The sequence below is a fragment of the Spermophilus citellus genome, assembly GCF_964194105.1.
Source record: "Spermophilus citellus genome assembly, chromosome: 7".
NCBI lineage: Eukaryota > Metazoa > Chordata > Mammalia > Rodentia > Sciuridae > Spermophilus > Spermophilus citellus.
In genome coordinates, this window is record NC_138188.1 from 97,684,695 (window position 1) to 97,706,678 (window position 21,984).

General features: G+C 41.3%; 1 protein-coding gene across 2 annotated transcripts in view; it reads right to left on the bottom strand.

Annotated features, from left to right (window-relative positions):
* The window catches only part of CCDC80 (coiled-coil domain containing 80), a 35,947-nt gene extending 16,517 nt beyond the window's left edge, over nt 1-19,430 (bottom strand). Inside the window, exons 1-3 of one of the 2 annotated variants that reach the window (XM_081301164.1) lie at nt 19,148-19,430; nt 16,231-18,134; nt 8,488-8,644 (exon numbers count right to left, since the gene is read on the bottom strand). In XM_081301164.1, coding sequence (XP_081157290.1) covers nt 8,488-8,644; nt 16,231-18,123 — 2,050 coding nt within the window. In that variant the 5' untranslated portion in view covers nt 18,124-18,134; nt 19,148-19,430. The other variant, XM_081301163.1, reaches the window with a different exon arrangement.
* Nucleotides 19,431-21,984: the final 2,554 nt, after the last annotated feature.

Here is a 21,984-nt window from a genome sequence, read left to right on the forward strand (position 1 = left end):
AACCTGGACAGAATTCAAGTTCCTAATTAGAACCCAAATCAGACCATTCTTAGCGTCTAACAGATAAAGTCACAAAATCCAATGAAAGGCTGAGATGGAAGGAAGTTAGGGATTGTAGTAGATTTTTAATATAGCACCAATTTTTCACCTCTCCCTTAACCTGTATCCTTGCCCAGTAATTGCAGTTCCTGTTATAGTGAACTGGTTGAGAAGTCTTGACTGTGGGTTCACCTGCCAGTTATTTGGGCCAATGGAATGTCAGCACAGCTGACACTGTAGAAGATAGAAATGAGGTCTACATATTTGGATGGTTCTTGCCTCTGCCACTGCCATGCCTGCTAGAGGATAAATCAAGCTGACTTGCCTTCATCTCGTCCCAGCCAAGGCTATCCAGAGCTGACAGCTAGGTGACTCCCAACATATGTAAGCCCAGCAAATATCAGCAGATTCACCTAGCCAACCTATAGCCGGCAGAAGATGTGTAAGCAAACCCAACCTAGCACAACCTAGATCAGCTACACCATTCAGATCTGTAACTAAATGAATGTTTGTTATTATTTGCCACTAAAGGCTATGAGTCTTTTCTACATACCCTTATTGTGGCAACAGGTAACTGATACAGATATTATCTAGCCCATTCAATCACATTACTGAGGATGAATGTGGAAACTAAGGAATGACAGTGGAAACTGTGGTATACTGATCAGATCTTCCTCCCTTCAGAACTGAATTTGCTAGGAATAGTCCTAGTTGGATCCCTCCTTGAAAACTGTGCTCCTTAGAAGAGCTCTGCCTTTCCCCAGTCACATCCTTATCCGGGTATAACTCAAATTCAATGGTTGATGCAGTGGGTAGAAGGGATAGATATGAAAGCTGTCCCTCAAGCCCCAATTCACCCTCTGTCCAATATTTCATCCCTCATTCCTCATAGATATTGAGAATATACCCCCTTAACCTCATGCACACAAAACTTAAAGAGTCTCAAAGCTGTTTCTCAGGGAGCTCAATTTATCACAAATCCTGAGGACTGACTTGCTTAAGTTCACATTGTTAGTTAATAATAGAGTAAAGATAAGCACTCAGGTAACATGACTCATCCAACCCAGGGCTCTTCCTACTATACCCATAGAGAACTCAAGAGTAAGATTTAAGCCACACTTTGCTCTACTAGTGTATGGAAAAAAAAAAAAAAACCTGATTCCACAGCCTGGTTTCTCCTTTCAACCAAAATGTTTCCTGAAATATTTCCATCAAACATTAGAAATAAAACATTTTGCACTCTGAGTCTACTAAAGTATCTACATGTTGTGCCAAGTAAGAGAATCTGCCAGAGAAAAACAATGAAAGCTTCAACTGACATTGGATCCAACTAGGATGGGGCAACTCAACAGCGGACAGAATCTACTCCAGGTCACTTTGGAGGAAGGTGCATGTGAGGCTAGCTCCTGTCTCCTGCTGCCTGTTCAGGTCGCAGGTCTCTGTCATGTTCTGCATTCTGTATAAATCAGGGATAGGAAAACAAGAGGCTCTTTTCCATCTGGAAAGGGAACATAGACTTGGCAACTTCTTGTGAAGTTTATTCAAATTCTGCCTAAATGCTCTAGTTCCTGTTAGGTGTTACAGGACTTAGAAGCAAAAATTCTCTAGGAAATGTCTTATAAAGTGTCCATATGCTTTTAATCCAGCTAGAATTATTCACAGATCCAAGCATGTTTAGTGGGATTTGGATTTGAGATCATTGAGGAGAACTGTGAGCAGGGAGGGTGAACTCTGTCATGTGTTGGCAAGGAATGGCAATTGAAGTCGGATGTTTCCTCTTGATTTAAGAGCCTCAACCCCAAAGAATAGTGGAAAGATTCAGGTGGTAGTAAATTTCTTCATGTATTTTCTCTTCCATGACTGATTACAGACAGTAATGACACTGTAGAAAATTTAGGTTCAATTATAAGCTATTGAACAAGTGGGCGTCAGGCATTATTTTCAGAGTGTCTACCTGGGACTGCTTCTTCTCTGTGACATCCATGGTTTCTCCTCCCTCACCCTGTTTTCCCTATCAAGCCATTCCCCCAGTGCCTAGACCACGCCAGTTCCTCCTTTTGCCTCATTACTGCCATATCTCACCTGGCAGTTTTTCAAAGTGTGATCCACTGTCTACCTTCACCACAACCATCTGGAAAACTTGTTAAAATCACAGTACTTGGAATTCAGACCAAATGAGTTAGAATCATTAGTAGAGAGGCCCAAGAATCTTCATTTCAATAAGTTTCCTGACTGACTGCAATATATTCTGAGGACAGAGTTACTGTCTCACAGGATAAAAATCCAAATTATTGTTATAGCACAAAAGGCCATTAGTGCTATGAACTCAACCAGTCTTAACTAACTTATCCATTAACTCTTCCTTCCTTCGTATCTTGGGTTCCAGTCCTCAATTTCCATTACTAGTACCATGTCCTCTCTTCCTGGGATGAAGCCTACCCCTTGTCCACATGGCAAACCTAATAACCTGCACAACTTCTCTGTACCTTCCCTGTGCACTTTCAACATTTTTACAATCTTTTGTAATAACGCTTATCACCTTGCATGGCAACAAACTGTTTATATGTCTATCTTCCTTCTAGATATAAACAACTTGACAACAGGGACTTTTTTGATCATCTTTTATATTCTTTTAGCTTGGCACAGTTCCTGGAATATAATAAACATTGAGTAAATATTTGGAAATTAAGAAAAAACTCCCTTCTAAGAAAAATATCATATGAAAAAAGAGATAAAGAAGGTGCGTAACCTCAGGTCTGTGTAGAAAACCCACCACAGAACCCATATGTTTTCCTTTGATCTTGTGAGCCTGCAGCACAGCTAGTCTGATTTAAGAAATTACATTCATATATATTTATCTTCTAAATTTTCATGTAGTTGATATTGTAAATAAGATATGTCTGTAAGAAATTTAAAATGTAACTAACATATTGAAGAAGTCAATGGGAACAAAAAAAAAAACCTCTTGGTTGTGTTCTCGATAAATCTAGAGGCAAATTCAAGCCACTTAATTGCTTTTTAAAAAATCTATTTATGCACTTATATTGGTTCATTATAATTATACATAATATTAGGATTCATTATACCATATTCATACACATAATATAATTTCATCAAGCTTAATTGGTTTTAATCACAAGACTATTTCCAAGATGTCTGAGCAGTCTGTAGAATGATATTTTATTTAAGACAAACTTGTCCTTTAGCTACAGAATTTACCTCCTTTTGATTGAAAACATATAAATTTAAATGGCAGTTGATTTGCTTGCTGTGCTCTTTGAGTGGGTCATTTTTCCACCTATATCCACTGTGGGATGAATAAATACATAGAATTGACAGGTGGGATTAACCTGTCCATTCCTGATCAAGCTATCTTTACTTAGTCTCTAGAAACAGCAACTTCTCCTCTCAATTAAAAACTTGTCCTCCTACCCAGGAGTTTTTCTGTCTTGCAGTCTAACTCCACTAAACCTGAAGAGTTATTTAAAATTTATTTGAAAAATATAATAAGAAATCTTTAGAGTTTGCACATGTTGTGCCAAATAAAGCTTGAATCCTTTGTCCTGGTATTTGAAATCTGCTGAGATCAGATGCCAAACCACATTTCTAGTTCTTGGTTCTCCTCCCCTCCTACGTCTAACATTATGTTCTAGATAAAACCTAGGCGCAAATCAGAGTCACTTGAACAACATTTCAAAAATATAGATGCCTGGGCCCCAACCCAAAGCTGAAAAAATGGGCAAAGACAGAAGAAGGAGGAAGAGGAGGAGGAGGAGGAGGGGAGGAGGAGGAGGAGGAGCATGCTTCTTAAACATATGAAACAATTTGCAAACGTACTCATAAAAAGAAAGATGCAAACTCTTTCCTCAACTGATACAATTTTCCACATAGCACATTGCTTAAAATATCCAAAAATTTGAACACACACTTAATTGGAGTGGTTTGGGAAATAGGTGCTCCTATGCATTGCTGGTGGGATTGCAAAATAATACTACTTGTATGGAGAAAAATCTAGCAGAACCACCAAAACTAGATATATTTGCTGTTTGGTTCAATAATTCTATTTCTTAGATTCTATTATAAAAATACATCAATAGTGGCTGGGGTTGTGGCTCAGTAGTACAGCGCTTGCTTAGCACATGTGAGGTACCTGGTTACTAACTTGTATTTGAATAAAGTAGCACTAAATGAATAAACAAGGAATCATAAATACGATTCCCTATAGGGGGCAGTAAATAACAGGGCAAAGGGATCAGGAGTAGATTTAAGACTTGTCTGTATATACCTTGTCTGTGTACACCTTTTTTTTTTTTTTTTTTTTTTTGGATGGAGGGGATTGAATTCAGGGGATCTTTATCACTGAATTTAACCACCCACTCCCTCCCCATTTTTATCAATAAAGAGTTACATGTCCAGTCCTTTCTATTTTTTGAGACAGGGTTTAAGTTACTTAGGGACTTGCTGAGGCTAGCTTCAAACTTAATATCCTCCTGCCTCAGCTACCTGAGTCACTGGAATTACAAGTGTGTGTCTCTACATCTGGTTTGTGTATACCTTTCATATATCTTTGACTTTGGAACCCAGAAAATGTATCTTTTTTTTTTTAAGTTAAATAAAAACCAAAAATACCCTGATAGAATCATCATCTATTCAAAAGACCTATACATTTTTCAAGGTTCCTGCATTAAAACAACCCACTGTTCAAAATTCTCTGACATTTGTAAAATTTTCTCTGATGACTGCAATCAAAGACCTGCTCCCTCCAGCACAGTCTTCAAACACTTGTTTTGTGTGTTTGACTTAGGCACTTCCCTCCCTCGATTGCCAGGGGTAGATCTTAACTGATACACTTGATGTCAGAGGCAGAAAGGGCCCTGGTCTGGGTTCAGAACAGATGACTGAACAGGTTAGGAGAAAGGCTTTCAACCCTGGGGCCCAGAGTGATTGATAATCAAAGACTGAATAAACACAATGGCAGACACCAGCCTGTGTATGGAAATCTGAGCATGCATCAGCCTTTCCTCCCACCTCAGGGTAGTGGGGCTACTAAGGCAGCTGCCAGGCTCTGTCATCACTGATGAAAGGTGGAGTTTGGGCCAAGCATCAGTCTTTTAGGACTTCCTCAGAGAGAAAGCAGTATTTGTGGATTGTTGTGAATCCTGCTGATTATGAAGCTGCTCCATAAAGAATAATTCTTTCCAACAGGGTCAAAGACAAAAGGGTATTTTAGTCTGAATGCATTCTACCATTCTTATTTGTAATTTTTAAAAATTTATCTACAAATTCCTTGCTCATATAAGTAAGGAATCAGTACTTCAGCCCTTCTTGTTATATTCCACTCCATCAACTTTCCACCTCATTTTTTATCAATTACCCTCAAACTCTCCTTTCTTCAGAACAAGCTATCAAAAATTTCCTTTTTCCTGAAAAGTGTCTTGTGTTACAATCCTTAAAATTTGATGATCAAATACCAATGTCCAAATATTTTTTCTTCTTCTTTATATTTTGCTAGGGAAAAAAAAAAGAACCCTGCTTGCTGTATCCCTGCTGCCCACTTAAATTCTTCAATAAAGTACTTTTAACCAGCACCCTTTTTCTATCTGTAGTTTGTTTATGATCCACCCATGTAACATACACTCTGATATTCTTATCCTAGACTGACATTTTAAATGCCATTAATGATAAAGAATACCTTTATGTGTTAGGCCATTTTAAGCTCTCATGTATAATATACTCCATGCTGGTAAAACCAGCTGGGCATTGGAATTTGATCAAGCATAAATTGCTTTCTTTATAGGAAAGCTTGAAATCTTAAGGTAAGTTTCCTGACGTTTGTAGGTCCAGTATAGATAGTACGAATACGTTTAGCAAGACAGACCAGCTGGTGAGTACAGCCTACACTGCAATTGGATGTAGGCGTCTGCTTAAAAGGCTCGGTAAAAGTATGGAAAAGTAGGGAGTGCTTGATTTATTTTCAAGGAAAAGTAAGGCCACTGGATAGATTTCCAGCTAAAAGTCAGACAAGGCTGGGGTTCGGTTCACAGAGACCAGGGCTCATGCCAGTTCTTATTTTCCCATGGCTGACTCCCAATCTTGGCTGAAAGTGCTGCTGACTTTCCCATAAGGGTAACCTGGGACACAACATGAGGAGAGAAAGGCCTTCCAGGAATTAGATGAAGAACAAAATAAAGCCCCTGCCCACTCCAGATCAGGTCCAGGCTGCCATTTAGTGAGGCAAATACCCAAGTCACAACACCTGCATTCCAATAAATCAGAAAAGAAAACCTTAGCCCTCCTGCAATTTGTATTCAATCCAGATGTCTAGAAAACGGCAGGATTATGCTAAAAATTTGCCAAGGCAGCACCAGGTGCTTATATAAAGACCATACAGCTGCTGAAGTGGAAGATATAATTACTTTTCCAAACTCTGAAATAAGGGATGGGAACACTTTGTCGAAGACTTGGTGGGTAGCACATTTGACACTGGGAACACCTGGTTGGAGAAAGGCTTTCATCAGTAGCCAGCACCAGGCTCTGTACTGGATGGAATACTGACTTCCTCTCTAGACATCTGGAGTATAACTAAGCCCACTGGCTCATGCTACTTTGTGAACTCCAGGAAACAAATGGTTGAATCCCTGTTAGCCACTGAATATGTAGCTTTACAGCATTAGTCTCTTGGGCTTCACTTTTATCACCAAGAGTACTAATGATGTCTGACCCGAAAGAGAAGTTGTGATGATTCATGTGTCAACACTCTATAATTAGTAGTAAGCAATTACAATTATTTTGCAATTATAGATGCATCCGTGACAACTGTGACTGCTCACTAGTCTCTAGCCGACTGATAGATCAATGGTGGTGATGATGATGACCACATCATGGTGATTATTACTGAACAGGTTTTGTGTACATTATCCTATTTAGTACTCACCATAGCCTGGAAGTAGATATGATTGTCTTCTAAGCTAAGACAAGAAGTAACTTGCCATAGGTCATACAACAAATAAGTTGTAATTCTGAATTTGATTTTGTTTGCCTTTAGAACTATTTCTTTTGCATCTTTTGTTTATATGATAATTGTTGTTACTGTTGTTTTGATTAAGGCCAGTCTTTTTTAATTCTTATTTTGATTTCTCTTCTGAAACATAAGCACTAAATAGGATAAATATCCACAAATCACTAATGCACCATGATTTATTATGGGACATTGGAAAAGATGCTATTTGTTCTTGAGTCATCTCTGGGGAAGTTAGGTAATGAAAGTAGAGAATTAATAATTGAAAATTAATGCCTGTATAAGTTCTAGAGATCCACTGTACAATATTATGCCCATAGAGAACAATACAATATTTTGAATTTAAAAGCTTGTCAAGGGAGTAGATACGTGAACTGTTCTTACCACAAAAAAAATATATAATTTTGAAAACTAGACCATAATCAAATCAAATTGGAATTATCTTGACATAATTATAACTGACATGTCCATTTGTACCAAGATCACATGTCAGACTAATCTGTGAGATAATGTGTTCTATGTACTAAATTTAAATGTTAAAAGGGAAAATATTTTTATATTTCAGATGACATATTTTATGAAAACTATGCAGAATATGTGAGTGAGTAATATGAAGGATTATGTAATATGAGGATTTCCATTATAGTCAAACAACAATAACAACAAAAGAAGAAAATAAATGTAAAAAATAGTCTTTTTAAAAAAAGTTTTAGAGATACAGTAATTGTTAGAGAAATTGGGTGGGTTAGAGTTTAAACTTCTGGCTGTGAGGCTTACCTAATCATAGTCAGTTTTGCAACATCCCCATGAGAACTGTAGAGAGTTAGTTCTGAGCTGCCCAAAGCTGAGCTGTACACCTCCCAAGTCTCACATGTATCATTAATATGAAAAATTGTGAAAACTCTAAATTCAGCCAAATTCTTCTGGTCTCCAAAAGGACTTGGGCACAGTTCAGTCCATATTTTTGGTGACTTTTCATTTAACTTAATAGCTTCTCTTGACTCTGGTTAATTCTATCCTCAGGCTTGCCAGAGTCAAGTACTTCCAGGGGTCTGGCAGGTCCCCATCTGTGATGAGTCACCCACAGCATAAAGCTTGCAGGCAGATCAGATCAGATGGTGCGGCTCATGGACAAGAAGTCTCAGAATGCAGGGGATGGGGCTCTCCACACTGCACTGCTTTTCTCATTTTCCTCCACCTTACTGACAGTCAGAGAATGGTAGAGTGCTTGCATGTTTTTCATTTTAAAGCACTGAAAACTTACACCAGACTCTCCTGGAAGGGCTATGTGGACAGACCTATGTTATCATAATCAAAGGGCCCTCCAGACACCTAAATGTTCATTTTGATCCCCAAGGACCTCTCCCACAATGTTTGTCCCACCTTAAATACAAGAATAACAATAATACAATGAAAATGTTTAAGACAACCTAGCTGGAAATGGTCGATTTTCATGGTGCTGTTGTTGATGGGACCGAAGATGGTAATGACGGAGATCTTCCTGGTGGCCATCTTGCAGAAACTCTCCAGATATTCATCACGCTGCTGCACATACATGTTGTTCTCAGCCTTGGGAGCAGTGATAAGCTGGAGGTGGGTGAGGAGAAGTACAGGGTAATTCATAGTGTCAGGCTCAAACCGAGGCAAAACCTTAAGAGACGATTTGGAATAGCTGGCAGATAATGACTAACACCAAAACTACAGACTATTGTGTTGGACACTTAGCATAATTAAAGCCAAAGGAGGCCATTGAGTAAGGCTCTCTCTCTTTTTTTCCTATCTTTTAATGACTCCAGACAGCTTAGAGTTTTCTACACACTTCAGTTAGTTTCTTTCATTACTCTTTGTGCCTCTGTTTTCTCATTTGTGAACTCTGCACAGAAATACTTATTTTGCAAGGCTGTTGGATAACATGAAAAACATTTGGCATGCAATACTTGTTCAACTGGTGTTATCTCCCTTCCCTTATTTTGATCCTTATTATCCTAATTGGCTAATCAGACATGGGTTATTTCAGTGGTTATGTGTTTTCACATTCCACAGAAATGAGAGAGTTTGAAAGCTAGGCCTCGAGTGCTATGGCACATTCTATGGTTTAAAATTTTTTATTAGGCAACCTTGTAGAATGTTTTGATGATGTCCTTTTGGCCTGTGTTTTGTCACAGACATCATATTTATTGTCACCTTTGGCCTGCACAGAGCTCATGGTGAATTTCTTTTGATATTGGAGTTCCCTGATAGCAGGGCTTTAACTCTTTTAGTTTAGCCCTCCCTATCATTTAGAACTGGGAATTTTATTTTTCATCTAGCCCCCTTTCATTCCCTCTTTGTGGTCCCTGCCTTCTTTAGGGAGAAAATTAGAAAGAGCCATCAAAAGAGACACTATAGTCACCAGCAATCTGAGAAACTGTACTTCATTATTTTGGTTCAAATGAGGATACCTCTATTTTTTTAAAAGGTCCTCTTGAGCCCTCTAAGAAAGTCTCAATGTTTACCTAATTTAACATAAAAGCTTCTCTACTTCCTTATTTTAATTGCCTTCTCTGAGCATTCTCCAGTTTTACCAGGTTTTCCTGAGCAGAAACCAGAACCATTTTCCACACTCCCTCAATGGGCAGGCATGATGCTGTTCCCCTGGAGGGGAAAGGATGTGAAATTTTATTCTGATGATGACCAAGTCCTGTGGATCTTCTTGACCACAAATAGCTCATCAGGCTAATATCTGCAGTGAACACCATTTATTCACTCTTTGTTGACTCATCACCTAGCTCAGAGGTAAGCCTCTATAATTTTATTTCTGTAAACAATTTCTTGCATTTGACCACATTCAAATTTATCACCCACTTTTCTATTTACCCACCTAACCTTACAAACTATTTCTGAAGTTTGTGGCTATTTGCTTTGCATTTTTCCCAGGAGAAGTCACTACGTTGTTAACCTCTCCAAATATTTTATCAAAAGTGGTCAATAAACTTGGTCCCAACTTGATCTTGCTGTTTAGTTTTCTCTGTCAGATGTGTTTATTGCTGCCTGCAAGCTTTCTTTGGTATGAATTCTTTATGCCTGACAAAAATATTCTCGATCAAGGAAATTAAAATGTGTTTAATAGCTTTTGAGTGGAACATTAACAAAGGTTTTCTGGGATGAAGTTTTTTGACTTTTTTTCTTTCTCAGATTGTTATTTATTTTACATTGACATGATGATGTTCATGTTTGATTTTGTGATTATATGCCTGTTCAGATGGACATGATAGCTAGGAAATATTTGTTTTAGGAAGGTAATCTCCCAAGGGGAAAGATAATAAAATTTTCTCCAAATTATTCATTAATTCCCACTCAGCTAAAAAAGAAAAGAAAACAAACAAACAACAACAACAAAAGGATTTAGGGTGGCTCTAAACAGATGTGGTGCTGGTATTTTTGGTTGGTTTGTTTTTAATTAACTACGTGGGATTCGAGATGACAGCCTAAAGATTGGAGTTCTATTTTAACTTGACATATATTAAGTTTTCCTTTCTGCCTCATTGCTCATTCAATACACTATTTTGAAGTAAAGATAATGGTTAAGTAAAAACATCAAACAATGAATTCAAAGGTAAGAGAATGAGATTTCCCTTAATGATTTTGGATCCCCTATCTTTAACTTGATAAGCCCATACTTAGACTATGTTACAGGAGTTCCTAAGCACAGCTGCTCAGATGCTAGGTGACTGATGATTACTTGCCTTTTTAACGTCAAATCCACATACAGACTTCATTTTATTTTCTCAAACTTCACCATGGATCCTTGTAACCCACAGACAGACCTTGAGATGACAGGATTTTAAGAGTTCTTGAAGCCTCTTCTAGTCATCTCCTACCACTGGGTGTGTATAATTAAGAATTTCAGATGATATGGAATCATAGAGAACCTCCTCCTCCCCTGTGTGACAGCTTCTCCCACAGCGCTCTGCACACAGTAGCGTCAAGCCTTAGATATCCAGTGGGAATCTCAAATACATAGAACTCCCTGAAGCTTATTTGTACCTCAAACCTTTGCTCAAACATGCTTTCACCTCCCTGTGAGGTGACATTCATTTTGCATGACTCAATTTCTGGTTTCCAGCCCTCCAGGATTTGGCCCTGGGCTCTGTCTTGTTCATCCTCCTCCAATTGCTCCCTGACAAGACCTTTTTCCCCTCCGGAGACAGACCAGTCTAAACTAAGAAACGAAAGGAGCCTTGGGCAGAGTGGCGCAGAGAAAGTGCAATAAAAGTTGGAGGGCTGGTGTTTTTATCCTGGTTCAATATGCCCCATCCACACCCCAAGCTGCCTGTAGCCTCAACAAAGCCACTTAATCTTATAAACCTCAGCTTTGTCATCTTTATAATGGAACAACATCTGTGCCAACCTCATAAGTTGCAAAATCTGGGCAATATAGGCTTGTCTAATGGCCTCTCATATTCACCCACATTCCTTCCTCTCTTTGCCCCTTGTCACCTCTCTCACCATGTAGGCCTACCCCCAGTACCTTATCTCAGTCACTTTCTCCTCATAATTACTCTTCTGGTTGTCTGTACAGTTCTCATGGAATTTTTCCCATTTCTTTTATTTACTATTATCTTCTATGTTGATATTAAGTTCCTCAGGTGCTGAACCTCAGACCTGTTCCTGTCCTTCAGATGGAGAAGTAACCACTGACCCATGTTCCTCAGGCTACAGAGATGACTCTGGTTAGAGAAGGGAGGGACTCAGGAACACAGGGGTTCCTGATTATGAATATCTAGATGCTGCCCACAAACCAATTGGAAAGACCTTCTTCCTTACGTTTAATGTGCTCCTCAAACTTGCCCAGGGCAAATAGAGACAGATCATCTGACACGGTTCAAGGACTTTCCCCCTATGTATTAACATCTCCATTACATTCATTTTCTAGTTTGGCAGTATTTCAAACAGTATTTGTAATGAAAACCATTTGCAGTCTCCCCTTCCTAAAAAGAGCATCCTAGAACTCCTCAGTAAACATTTTTATCTGTCACTTGGCCTCTTTCCTGTTTGGTAGCAATAAATCAGGGAATATATCATGAATTCAAATTGTGTTGCAGTTCTTATTCATGTTTCTGTTCCAACTGGTATGTTGACTCCAAGAGCCTTGGGGGAGAAGGAAGCTTGTTTGTGTATGCAAAGGCAACAAACAGGAATGGGAAGATGCCAGTCTCAGAATATTCTAAATTCTGTTAGACTCGAAACACTAAAGTTTTACAGGATTATGAAAAATAACTTGCAAGCTAGTAGTCTCTTTTAAAGCAGAGCCTTAAATTCTTTTCTAATATTAAACTAAATAAGTAGGTTGTCATTCCAATACTCAGATCTCTGAAGTAAGGGTGAAAATATTAACTCACATGTATTACAGGAGACTCGGTTGCCAAAGAAAGCTTAAGTTTGCATTTGAATTTATGCAGTTCAGCATATTGAGGCCCTTTGTTTAACTGATAAGTATGTAGATCTCAGAGTATTCAATGATGGCTTGTCAGCTGTCCTCTATCTAAGTCCACTGTCTTAGTGATAAACAGCTAACCTACACTCTCACTATAGTTGATCCCAAACAGTCTGAAGAATTAGATCAACTAGAATTCTACTGTTCTTGATTGACTGCTGGAAAGCCAGTGGTGAGATACAGAGAAGTATCTGGGTATTAAGGACAGAAACTCTGCATTTGTGCTTGGCACAAAATGTCAACCATTTCTACACCTTACCACTTATCTGGGTAACTCAAGTGTCAAAATGAAGCTTTAAATGTTCATATTTATTAGCAAACAGCATCATTCTTTGGTTTCCCCTTCTATCTGCTATGAGAAGCTCAAACTGAATGGGCGTGATTGGAGCTTGAACTTTAAAATCAAGCAAATCTAATTTGGGCTTTGCTACACATTAGCTATCCACCTTGGGTAACCTCTCAACCTCTCTCAGCTTCTATATTCCTGTCCATAAAATGGGACTGATACATAGTTCCTCGTGGGACTGCTAGGAGAATTAAACTACACAGAATTAAATTACAAAGCATCCCACAGGACACACCCTTCTTTGCTGACAGACTGAGAAGCAGAAGGTTTGAAGGGCTAACTTAGGGCCTAAGCATGGGACATCTGGCTCCACCTGCAGTGCCCTTAAAGGCCTCTGGGATGCCATTGCCCAACCATGACCTACACTGTCACTGCCAGTGTTTTTCTAAGTAATTAGTAAGGAAGAGTTACATGGTGTTTTCACATCTGAAGAATGGTATAAAATAATACAAAGCACTAGGTTTTTACAATAAATTATAGTTAGGCATCAAATTACTGAAAAGTGGAAAAGATGAGGGGAGAGGCCTGAGCTATTTCTTGGAATGCAGACCTGCTTTCTGTTTGAGCACACTAGGTTAAGTTGAGGCCAGTTAGACAGAAATGTTCTCAGCTGTTCTTGAACTGCTTGAGAGTGCTAAGCCTTAATGAATATTAATTGAAACACCAAGCTTCCTGAATAACATCACCAGAGTTTGGTGGAAAAAAATGAGTGGAAAAAGGATTAATGGTACTATTAATGATGTTTCATCCAGAAACACTGGTGTCCTCCCTGTCTGGTGAAACTCTTCTTTTCTTCTTCTTTTTTTTTATCATGTTAATTTCATCTGGCCTTTTCTAATTCACTCTTACTTCACACATCATTAGCCATTCAAAAAGTACATTTGTGATATGATTATCAGCTGAGCATACACAGGGTTGAAAGACTAAAATGCCTCCTGTTGGTATTTTCTTTCTAATAACAAATCTGATTCTCTTGCTAGTTCCAAAGAGCCAGTGCTGCCAGGAGCAATTCCAGCTGGTTTCTGTTCTGCCTCACATGACATCAGCAGAAGCTGTCCTTTGAGTTTCATTTGCTAGAAATTTATGACCAAGGATACTGTTAAAAGCAGAAAATACCCAGCTGGGCTTTCAGATCTCTGACTGAGGGAGTGAAGGAAAGGAGGGAGAAATCAAGAGCATGACTAGGATCAGGAATACAGTATGAAAACCCCTTTCTTTTGACTCACAACCTAGAGGCAATGGAAGTATTTGCCAGATGGGTGCACAATAACAATCCTGAAATTTTACCCATGATTACTTTTTGTTGGTTAAAACCTGACTATGAGAACACTTTGCTTCCTTGTTGGCTCAATGGACAGAGTTGGGTGATGTGCTTCATGGGCTGGACAAAGTCCCAGGTACTCGGGAGGAGACCATGGAGCACACCACTACTACTTTCCCACGGTCCAGGGAGCAGCTTGCCCTCATGGTCCCCTGATAAACATCCAAGTACCAGATAGAGTTCTACTCTGAAGTCAGTGATTCTAACTGAAACATTCCCATTTGAGTTTATATAGACTCTGGGATTATTCAAGCATGTGTTAAACTCTCTAACAGATAGTCTATTGTCTAATAACCTACATTTGTTTGTCACTGTAAAGCTCTGTTTAAAAAATGTAGTAACATATAACAAGTACATATTAAGACATAAACACATCTACAGCCAGCCCCCTACCCACACCCTTTAGAATGAATAGGAGCTTAGGTTTTGTTCTAATCCATAGTTCCACTATCAATGGAATTAGGCAAGGGAATGGGGGACATGTTCTACTCAGGATAAGCACCACAAGAACTTCTGCTCTGGATAACATTTCAAATGTGAATTTAAGCTTTTTGAAACCACTTAAGGTAAATGAGCATCAGAGTCTCTCTTCCTAGATCATTAATCTAAATTTAGGCCAGACTGGAAAAATTAAAAGACCCTTCTTCAAGAAACACCTTGGAAAAAGAGTGCTTATCATTTTGCAGTGTGAATGTAGTGCATGGAGTTCAGTAGAAGGGGCACTAACACGATGGCATGAGATGCCTCCCTCACCAGGTATCTGAGAAAAGCATTCCTGACCCACACTACCCAACATCAGTTTATTTATCTTTTACTCTGAATTAATTGTAACGTAAACAATGGCATTAAGAAGCCCAGGGTAGAAATCCTGGGAGGAGACATGAAGAAGAGAAGGAGCCATTTTCACATTGCAGGTGAGACCTGCCCTTATTTTCAGGATGGGTTTACTCCTGTAAAAGCATTCCTTTGATCTAACTGAATTCTGTTTTCATCCTCTGGATAGTAGTGACGAGTAATGGCCAAAAGACAGGGTTACTGAGATGAATCTGTGGCTCACTCCACACTAGTGACAGAATCACAGGCAAAGGAGAAGTAGGAAACTGATGGTCTCTCTTTTGCACACAAGTTCACACACCTGGGTGTACACACACACACACACACACACACACGCGTGCACACTTTATACTTTATACAGGTTAACTTAAAATGCATCTGTACTTCATCTGTATTTCAAATTCAGATGCATCTCTAATGTACTACAGAGTGGAGCAATTAACCCAGTTCCCCACATTCCATCCCTGTTGCTCTGAGAGTCAGTCAGGCAGTGATGGAGCATGCAGCCTTTATGGGTAGAAGATTTCTGCTAGCTAGTTATAAAAGCATGGGTGAGGATCCTAACAACCAGGACCCTTATTTCCAATCAAACCCACTCTCCACACAGGCTGCCTTACCCTCCCCCCCCCACCCCCGGAGACTTCCAATATTGCTACAGACCTAATTAGGGAGGAATGTTACCTATGCTTCTAGTTCTTAGGTTCTAGCAGAGAGAAATGCCTTTCCTGAGTTGTGACTAGAGTCAAAGCATTCCACTTGGGGAACTCCTTCATTCTTCTTTGAACTCCATAAAAGAGAGATGGTCCAGAAACAAGGTTTGAAAGAGAGTAGGAAGGATGGGGTTGGGGGGTACTTTGAAAGAGAGCAGGAAGGATGGTGGCCTCTCCCTCTGCTGCTCCTTCCTGTTTGGAAGAAGCTGACTACAGTGCTACAACGCTTTCCTGGATTCAAGTCTAGGGTCCCCCATCCATGGAGTCTGTATTATAGGAATGTGCGCTGTATGGATAGAGGTTCACAGAGCATCTGAACCAAAGGGAGCTACTACTGCCTGGCTGTTCTTTCTTGCCTGAGCTTCCTGACATCCTAGGGGTTCCGTCACAGTCTGGCACTTAGCAATGTGACTTTACAAAACTAATAAGACAAACATGAATGTGCCCTGCCTCAGCCCCCAAAATAATGCCAAAGATGTTACTTACAAGGAGCCTTCGTTTGCCTTCGAAGGACCCCAGCAGGTCAGCCACTGACTTCTTGGGGCTCTGAGGGGGATGTTTCGTGGTGGGTTTCTGATAGCCATCCTGCTCTGTTTTACCTGCTTTCTTCTTCTTACTCTTCTCTTTCTCCTGTTTGCTCTTTTTCTCAGCCTTCTTCATTTGCTTTTCATTCTTGAGTAACTTGTCTGGTTTCTCATTCTTCACCTTCTTTTTCTTCTCCTTCTGAGGTTTCTCAAGCTTTTCATGTTTTCTAGACTCCTTTGAGCTCTGGGAGGGAATATTTCCCACCTGCATATCCTCCTCCAGCTGTGAGGCAGTGGGCCGGCCGAGGTCATATTTATCCTCATACTCATTGCTAAGAATTTTGTCCTGGGTCTTCTTTTTAGGCGACTTTGTCTTGACTGTCTTGTGAGGACCTGGCACCACATTTGGGTCCCGATGGCCATGTTCCCGCCTGTCTGTGTGGTTGTCTCGGAAACGGCCCAGGCCTGCAGCCCTGGTGCTGGGCTCTGAGATGGTGGTGGGAGGGCTGGCAGTGAAGCTCTCGAAGCTGGTGGCCTTGCTGGGCCTCCTGGTGGTCTGTAGCCTCTCCCTCTGCTGTTCCTTCCTGGGTGGAGGGTAGAGATTCTCTGAGACTGAGGAGCCCCGGGCTGTGGTCAACTCAACTGAGCCTGAGAGTCTGGGGGAGGTTGAGGAGGGGTGCACCCTGGGTGTCCAAGACCTCTGGGTGGTTGGAAAAGCAGTGGTGGTCGTAGGTCTCGTGGCTACTGTTACCACTCGGGGTGTGGCCCGTGTGGCTGTTGTGGGTGGAGCAGGAGGAAGAGTGGTGGCCCTTGGGGTTGGAGCTGGTGGGGGAGGAGCTATCATGGTAGTGGCCGGCTTTCTCATCACCTTCACCCGAGTGTCTCTGGTTGGGGGGACTTGTACTCTCCTTGAGTCCTCTCTCTTCTTCTCAGTGCCCAGGCTTGGCCTTCCTACTCCTCCACCACCATTGTTCCCCTCCTCTACCACCTGGCCCTCTACACCAGAGGCTTTACACTTTTGGACAAAACCCTTCTGTCTGATCTTCTCTATCTTTCTGATGGGACCTTGGTCGATGACCTCGTACATGGCCTCCAGCCTGACTGGATAAGGGTAGCGCTCCTCCACCTGCAGTGTCTTCTTCAGGAGCACCATGCCAAACTTGCCCTTCTCTAACTTGAGGAAGCTCATCAGCTTGGGGATGAGGCTGGGGTCCAGGGGCTGCTCCAGGATCTGGCCCTCACTGGTGATCCTTCGCACCTTGCCCCCTTCCTCGCCTGCCTGGTGGAACAGCACAATCTGTTGGATGTGCCTCTCGGCCAGCTCACAGTACACGTCATCCTTCAGGAGACTCATCATAAGGCGGTAGTAGCCTTCTGAGGCATGGGGGGCCGAGATGACCCACACCCTATTCTTCCCAGCAAAGCTGGCGAGGATGTTGGGAGAGCTGGACCCAGAGGGGAAGCGCAGCATTCTTGACCGAGCAGAGGACCCCTCATCTCGGACCATCTCACCAGGGGAGCCCCTGGCCTTGGGTCTCAGCTCAGGTTTCACAGGGGCCCCTTTGATGCCCACGGGGGCTGGCAGCACCGTCGGGTGAGCTAGTCTCAACATTGGCACACTCCTTCTTCTTTGGAGAGGCTGAAGGTTTGGTTCTTCAAGGGTAGATCTCTCTGTTCCACGAGACCTCCCTGTGTGCCTCAGAAACCGAGCTGGCCTGCTATTGACTGAGGAAAGCAAAGGTACCTTCCGCCCTCCATGGGTCCCTCTATTCGTGGCAGGGAGGTGGGGTTCTGATCCACACACCAGCCACATTGCCAACAGCATGGTGAAACGGGGTCCCAGTCTCCACGTCATTGTGTCATCCACTTTGGGTTGCAGAGGGGTCATGAGACAGAAAGGGGAGGGGAGGAAAAAGAAAGAAAATCATTTAATTGCAAACAGAGCTGGTCATTATCTCTTTCTCTATCTTGGTCAAGGGGATGGGGGAGGGGTAGTTGGAGAAGAAAAAGGAGGGAGGTCAGAGAATGGAAGATAGGATGAGATTCTGTTGCTTTTAAGTCCCTGAAATTTGTCAGTGCTTAACAGAGACAGTTCCATTAAGCAGGAAATCCAACTTAGTTCCCCGGTTAGTGTGCTTGCTGTGTTTCCACTAACTGGATGCTCCAGAAAAAAAAAAAAAATGCAAACTGAGCATATTAATTATGACAACATTCACATTTCTTTTCTTCAAATAAGCAACAAAGAAACAAACAAACACACCAAAAACAGAAAAGGTCACACACTTACATCGTGGCTCATAGAGATGGAATGCAGAGGATTTCAAAGGAAAGCTGAAGTTTGGTCCCCAGGACAGTTTCTTAGATGAAATACTTTTCCTTCCCACCCTCTCTCGGCTTGTCGAGGGTGAGCAATACAAAAGGGGTGTGCTGCCGTTCCAGCCTGCAAAGTATCACCACGGATCGCAGCCTGTCTTCCTCCTGGTCTGACTCCTTTCCTTTCTGGCTGTGTCTTTTTACCTTCTGGACAAGTGGGATGAGGAGAAAGGAGCTGTCCTTGTGAGTCTTTGTATCTCCATTTGCCCGCAGTTTCTCCTTGGTCCTGTGTGTCTGCGAGTGCCCGTCCCTTGTGGCGACACAGGACGTCCCTTAAAGTGGAGTCTTAGTGATCTCTGAATCTCACTCCATCCCTCTTTAGAGTTCCGGGATCCTTCTTATCACCCTTTCCCCCACAGTCTGGCTCAGTCCCTTTGTTTCCGGGCGTAAAAGCACTGGGATTAATATGTTTTCCAGGCTGAGGGAAAACATAGGAATGCAATGTTGAAAAGGACTCCCCCACCCCCCTTTTTCTATACTTCTCTCCTCCCTTTATTTCTCCCCACCTTTTTTTCTTCTCCTCTTTTCCTTCTCCTTCTCTTTCTTCTTCCTCTTGTCTGGCTTCAGTCCCGGAAATGTCAGGACTACCTCAGTTTCGCTCCAAACCGAACTCAAACAACAGCCGCCACTGGAAATCAAGGAAACTTCACTAAGAATTTAACAGATCAGCAAAACACGCCGCCTTTTCACTGCGGCACATCCAGAGTGGACTCAGTGAGACGGGAGAGGGCAGTACTTCAGGCTGGGGAAAATTTTGAAACTCCACACATCATCATAAATCACTTTAGAATAGGATGACTAAGGACTTAACCCCTTCCATACCAAGTAATCAGGATGCCTTCCCTGCCTGTCTGTTCCTGTCTGTTCCCACATTGAACTCTGGAAAAGGAAAACTCTGTTTGGTTTTCCCAGAGGCAGACACTCATTTGGGTCACGGTGCTTGGCTTTGTACACATAGGCAGTATATATCTATTTATAGTACCATTGAATATTTTTATCTCTTTGTCTCTACTTCATGCTTTTAGTTTAAGGTTGGAAAAGCCCATGGAAAACATGACTAGGTTGTTTTTATATTATGCTAATTAGGAATTATATTACTGTGTTCTTGGTCCTAACTTTTCCTTGGCATGGATGGAAGCTGGTAAAAGGGTAGAAATGCAGGCAACGACTACTGTCCCCTGAGACTGTGGTTGCTTGTGACGCTGGGGAATGGGCATTCTGATCTCCAGTTTCAGAGCTCCAGCTAGAGATGGTAGATGAGGAAGGGCTTCCCTAGAAGATAGGAATCAGTGGACAACAGGCAGGAGCCTATTACATGTTTTGCTCTCCAGAGGTTTTAGGTATGGAAATCAATCCAGTGAGGTTCCAAAGGATATCCTCAGGCAGTTTTGGGCTTCTACCTCCTGGGTCTTCCAAAGGATTCTACTTTAAGTGGGGAGGAAGTTGACTCAGGTTATGTGGATATTTCTTCCAGTCTCTCCAAGTCAGCATTAATTGCCACCAACAATGGTGACCCTGGTCCTCAGAAGCCTCCTCTTAAGGTAAGCCATGCTAAAGGCTTCTCTGAGTGGATAAAATCTCATCATTAGTTGCTTCCCTTGATCAGCCCCATAACCCCCTGTCACACTTGCCCTTTCACATAATGAGCTCCAAGCTTGGATTTGAGGAAGTCCTATAAGAGGGCTGAGTGTAGAGCACTGGACCCATAGTTTGAGGTCAGGGATAGCAAAAAAGAAGGTCCTACAGTGGCCCTCACATAGACCCTTGTGAATATAGTAATGGAGTCAGGGATGGTTGCCACTTTCATGGATTTACCTGTGAAGGTGATCAAATGCCTTGTGCTTAGTTGGACATTCTAAATGTTATTTCCTCTTTTATTATATTCTAATATGTTCCACACTATCCCTTACTGGCCCTCCTCTCTTATGTTTTTTTTTTCCCCCTTTCCTTTATCTTCTCCCTCCCTATTATCAACAACAACTATTTGTAGAGCATGTGAAGCTCTAGGTTCAGCACTTTAATATGTTCTTTTTTTTTTAATCCCTATGGCAACTCTAGGAGATAATGGGGTGATCTTCACCTTATAGGCCAACAGACTGAGACTTGGTGAGAATAAATAAATTTCCTGTTGCCTCACAATGGTAAGTAGTAGCTCTGAAGTTTGAAGCTGGGTTTAGAACTGTCCATAAGGTATTATGTTCAGCCTCCTTTTTTTCATTCTCTACCCACACCTTCTTTCTATTTTCCTTCAACAATTTTTGTGCACCCCGTTACACAGAAGATTCTCATTTATTTGCTCGTCCAATGCATTTACACTTTTAGAGTCCTACTTTCTGAGGTAGTTGTACTTTTTGTAGCTATACTTTTTGCCTTTCTCAATAGGTCCTTAAAGTCTTTCATCCATTTCCACCAATCTCCCAACAATGTGCACGACATTCTGAACCTGCCCACCGGTTAAACTGAGACACAACTACTTTACTTTGGGCCACCTGAAGTCAGACCAAGGGAAAATCACTACAACTCTGAGTGGCATCTGTTTTCCTGGGACCTTGAGCTTCCGTCCCTGCTAAGCTTCAGTCACTAGATGGCGCGCTAAACATGCAGGACAGGACAAAAGAGCCCTCCGCCCACGGACTCCAACATCTCAGGGCACCCCCACTCCACCCCCCAACACACACACACACACACACACACACTCACTCAGCAAAGTGAGGCTTTTCCAGCTTTTACGGATTTTCCCATCTCAATGAGTCAATGACTAATGCCCAAACCTTTACCTGGGACCTCAGAAAACCTCCCTGTGGGAAGTCTGGGAAACACATGCCTAATAAGAGTGATTGGGAAGCACATATTACAGAAGGTCTTAAATGCCAGGCTCAAAAGTTTGGGCTATGTTAAACAGAACAAAAAAAGGAGATCTAGAGAAAAGACACCAAAGGAGGGTGAGGGAGCTTAATGCAGTTGAATTTTCAAAGTTTGCAAGAGGAAATACTTTTCCTTCACAGACCACAGACAGCCTGGATTTTGGTCAAATTAATTGTTTTATTTGTAAGCTAAACTCCACCAAGAATCAATGGTACTTCTTCAGGAAGATAAAAGAAAACACACATTTATTTTTACTCTTTCCTGAAAAAGAAAAACATATTGGCAGTGAGTTTTTTATTAATTCACAGAGACAAAAAAAAAAAAAAAGATTTGGAAATGAGATATTAGAAATAACATGATATATAAATCACAAAGACACTAGATAAACAGTAACTGATCTAGACTTATTGAAAAACTAGAGAACACTAAGAAAACAATCGAATTTACCTTACAGAACCTATAAAAGCATCAAAAATTG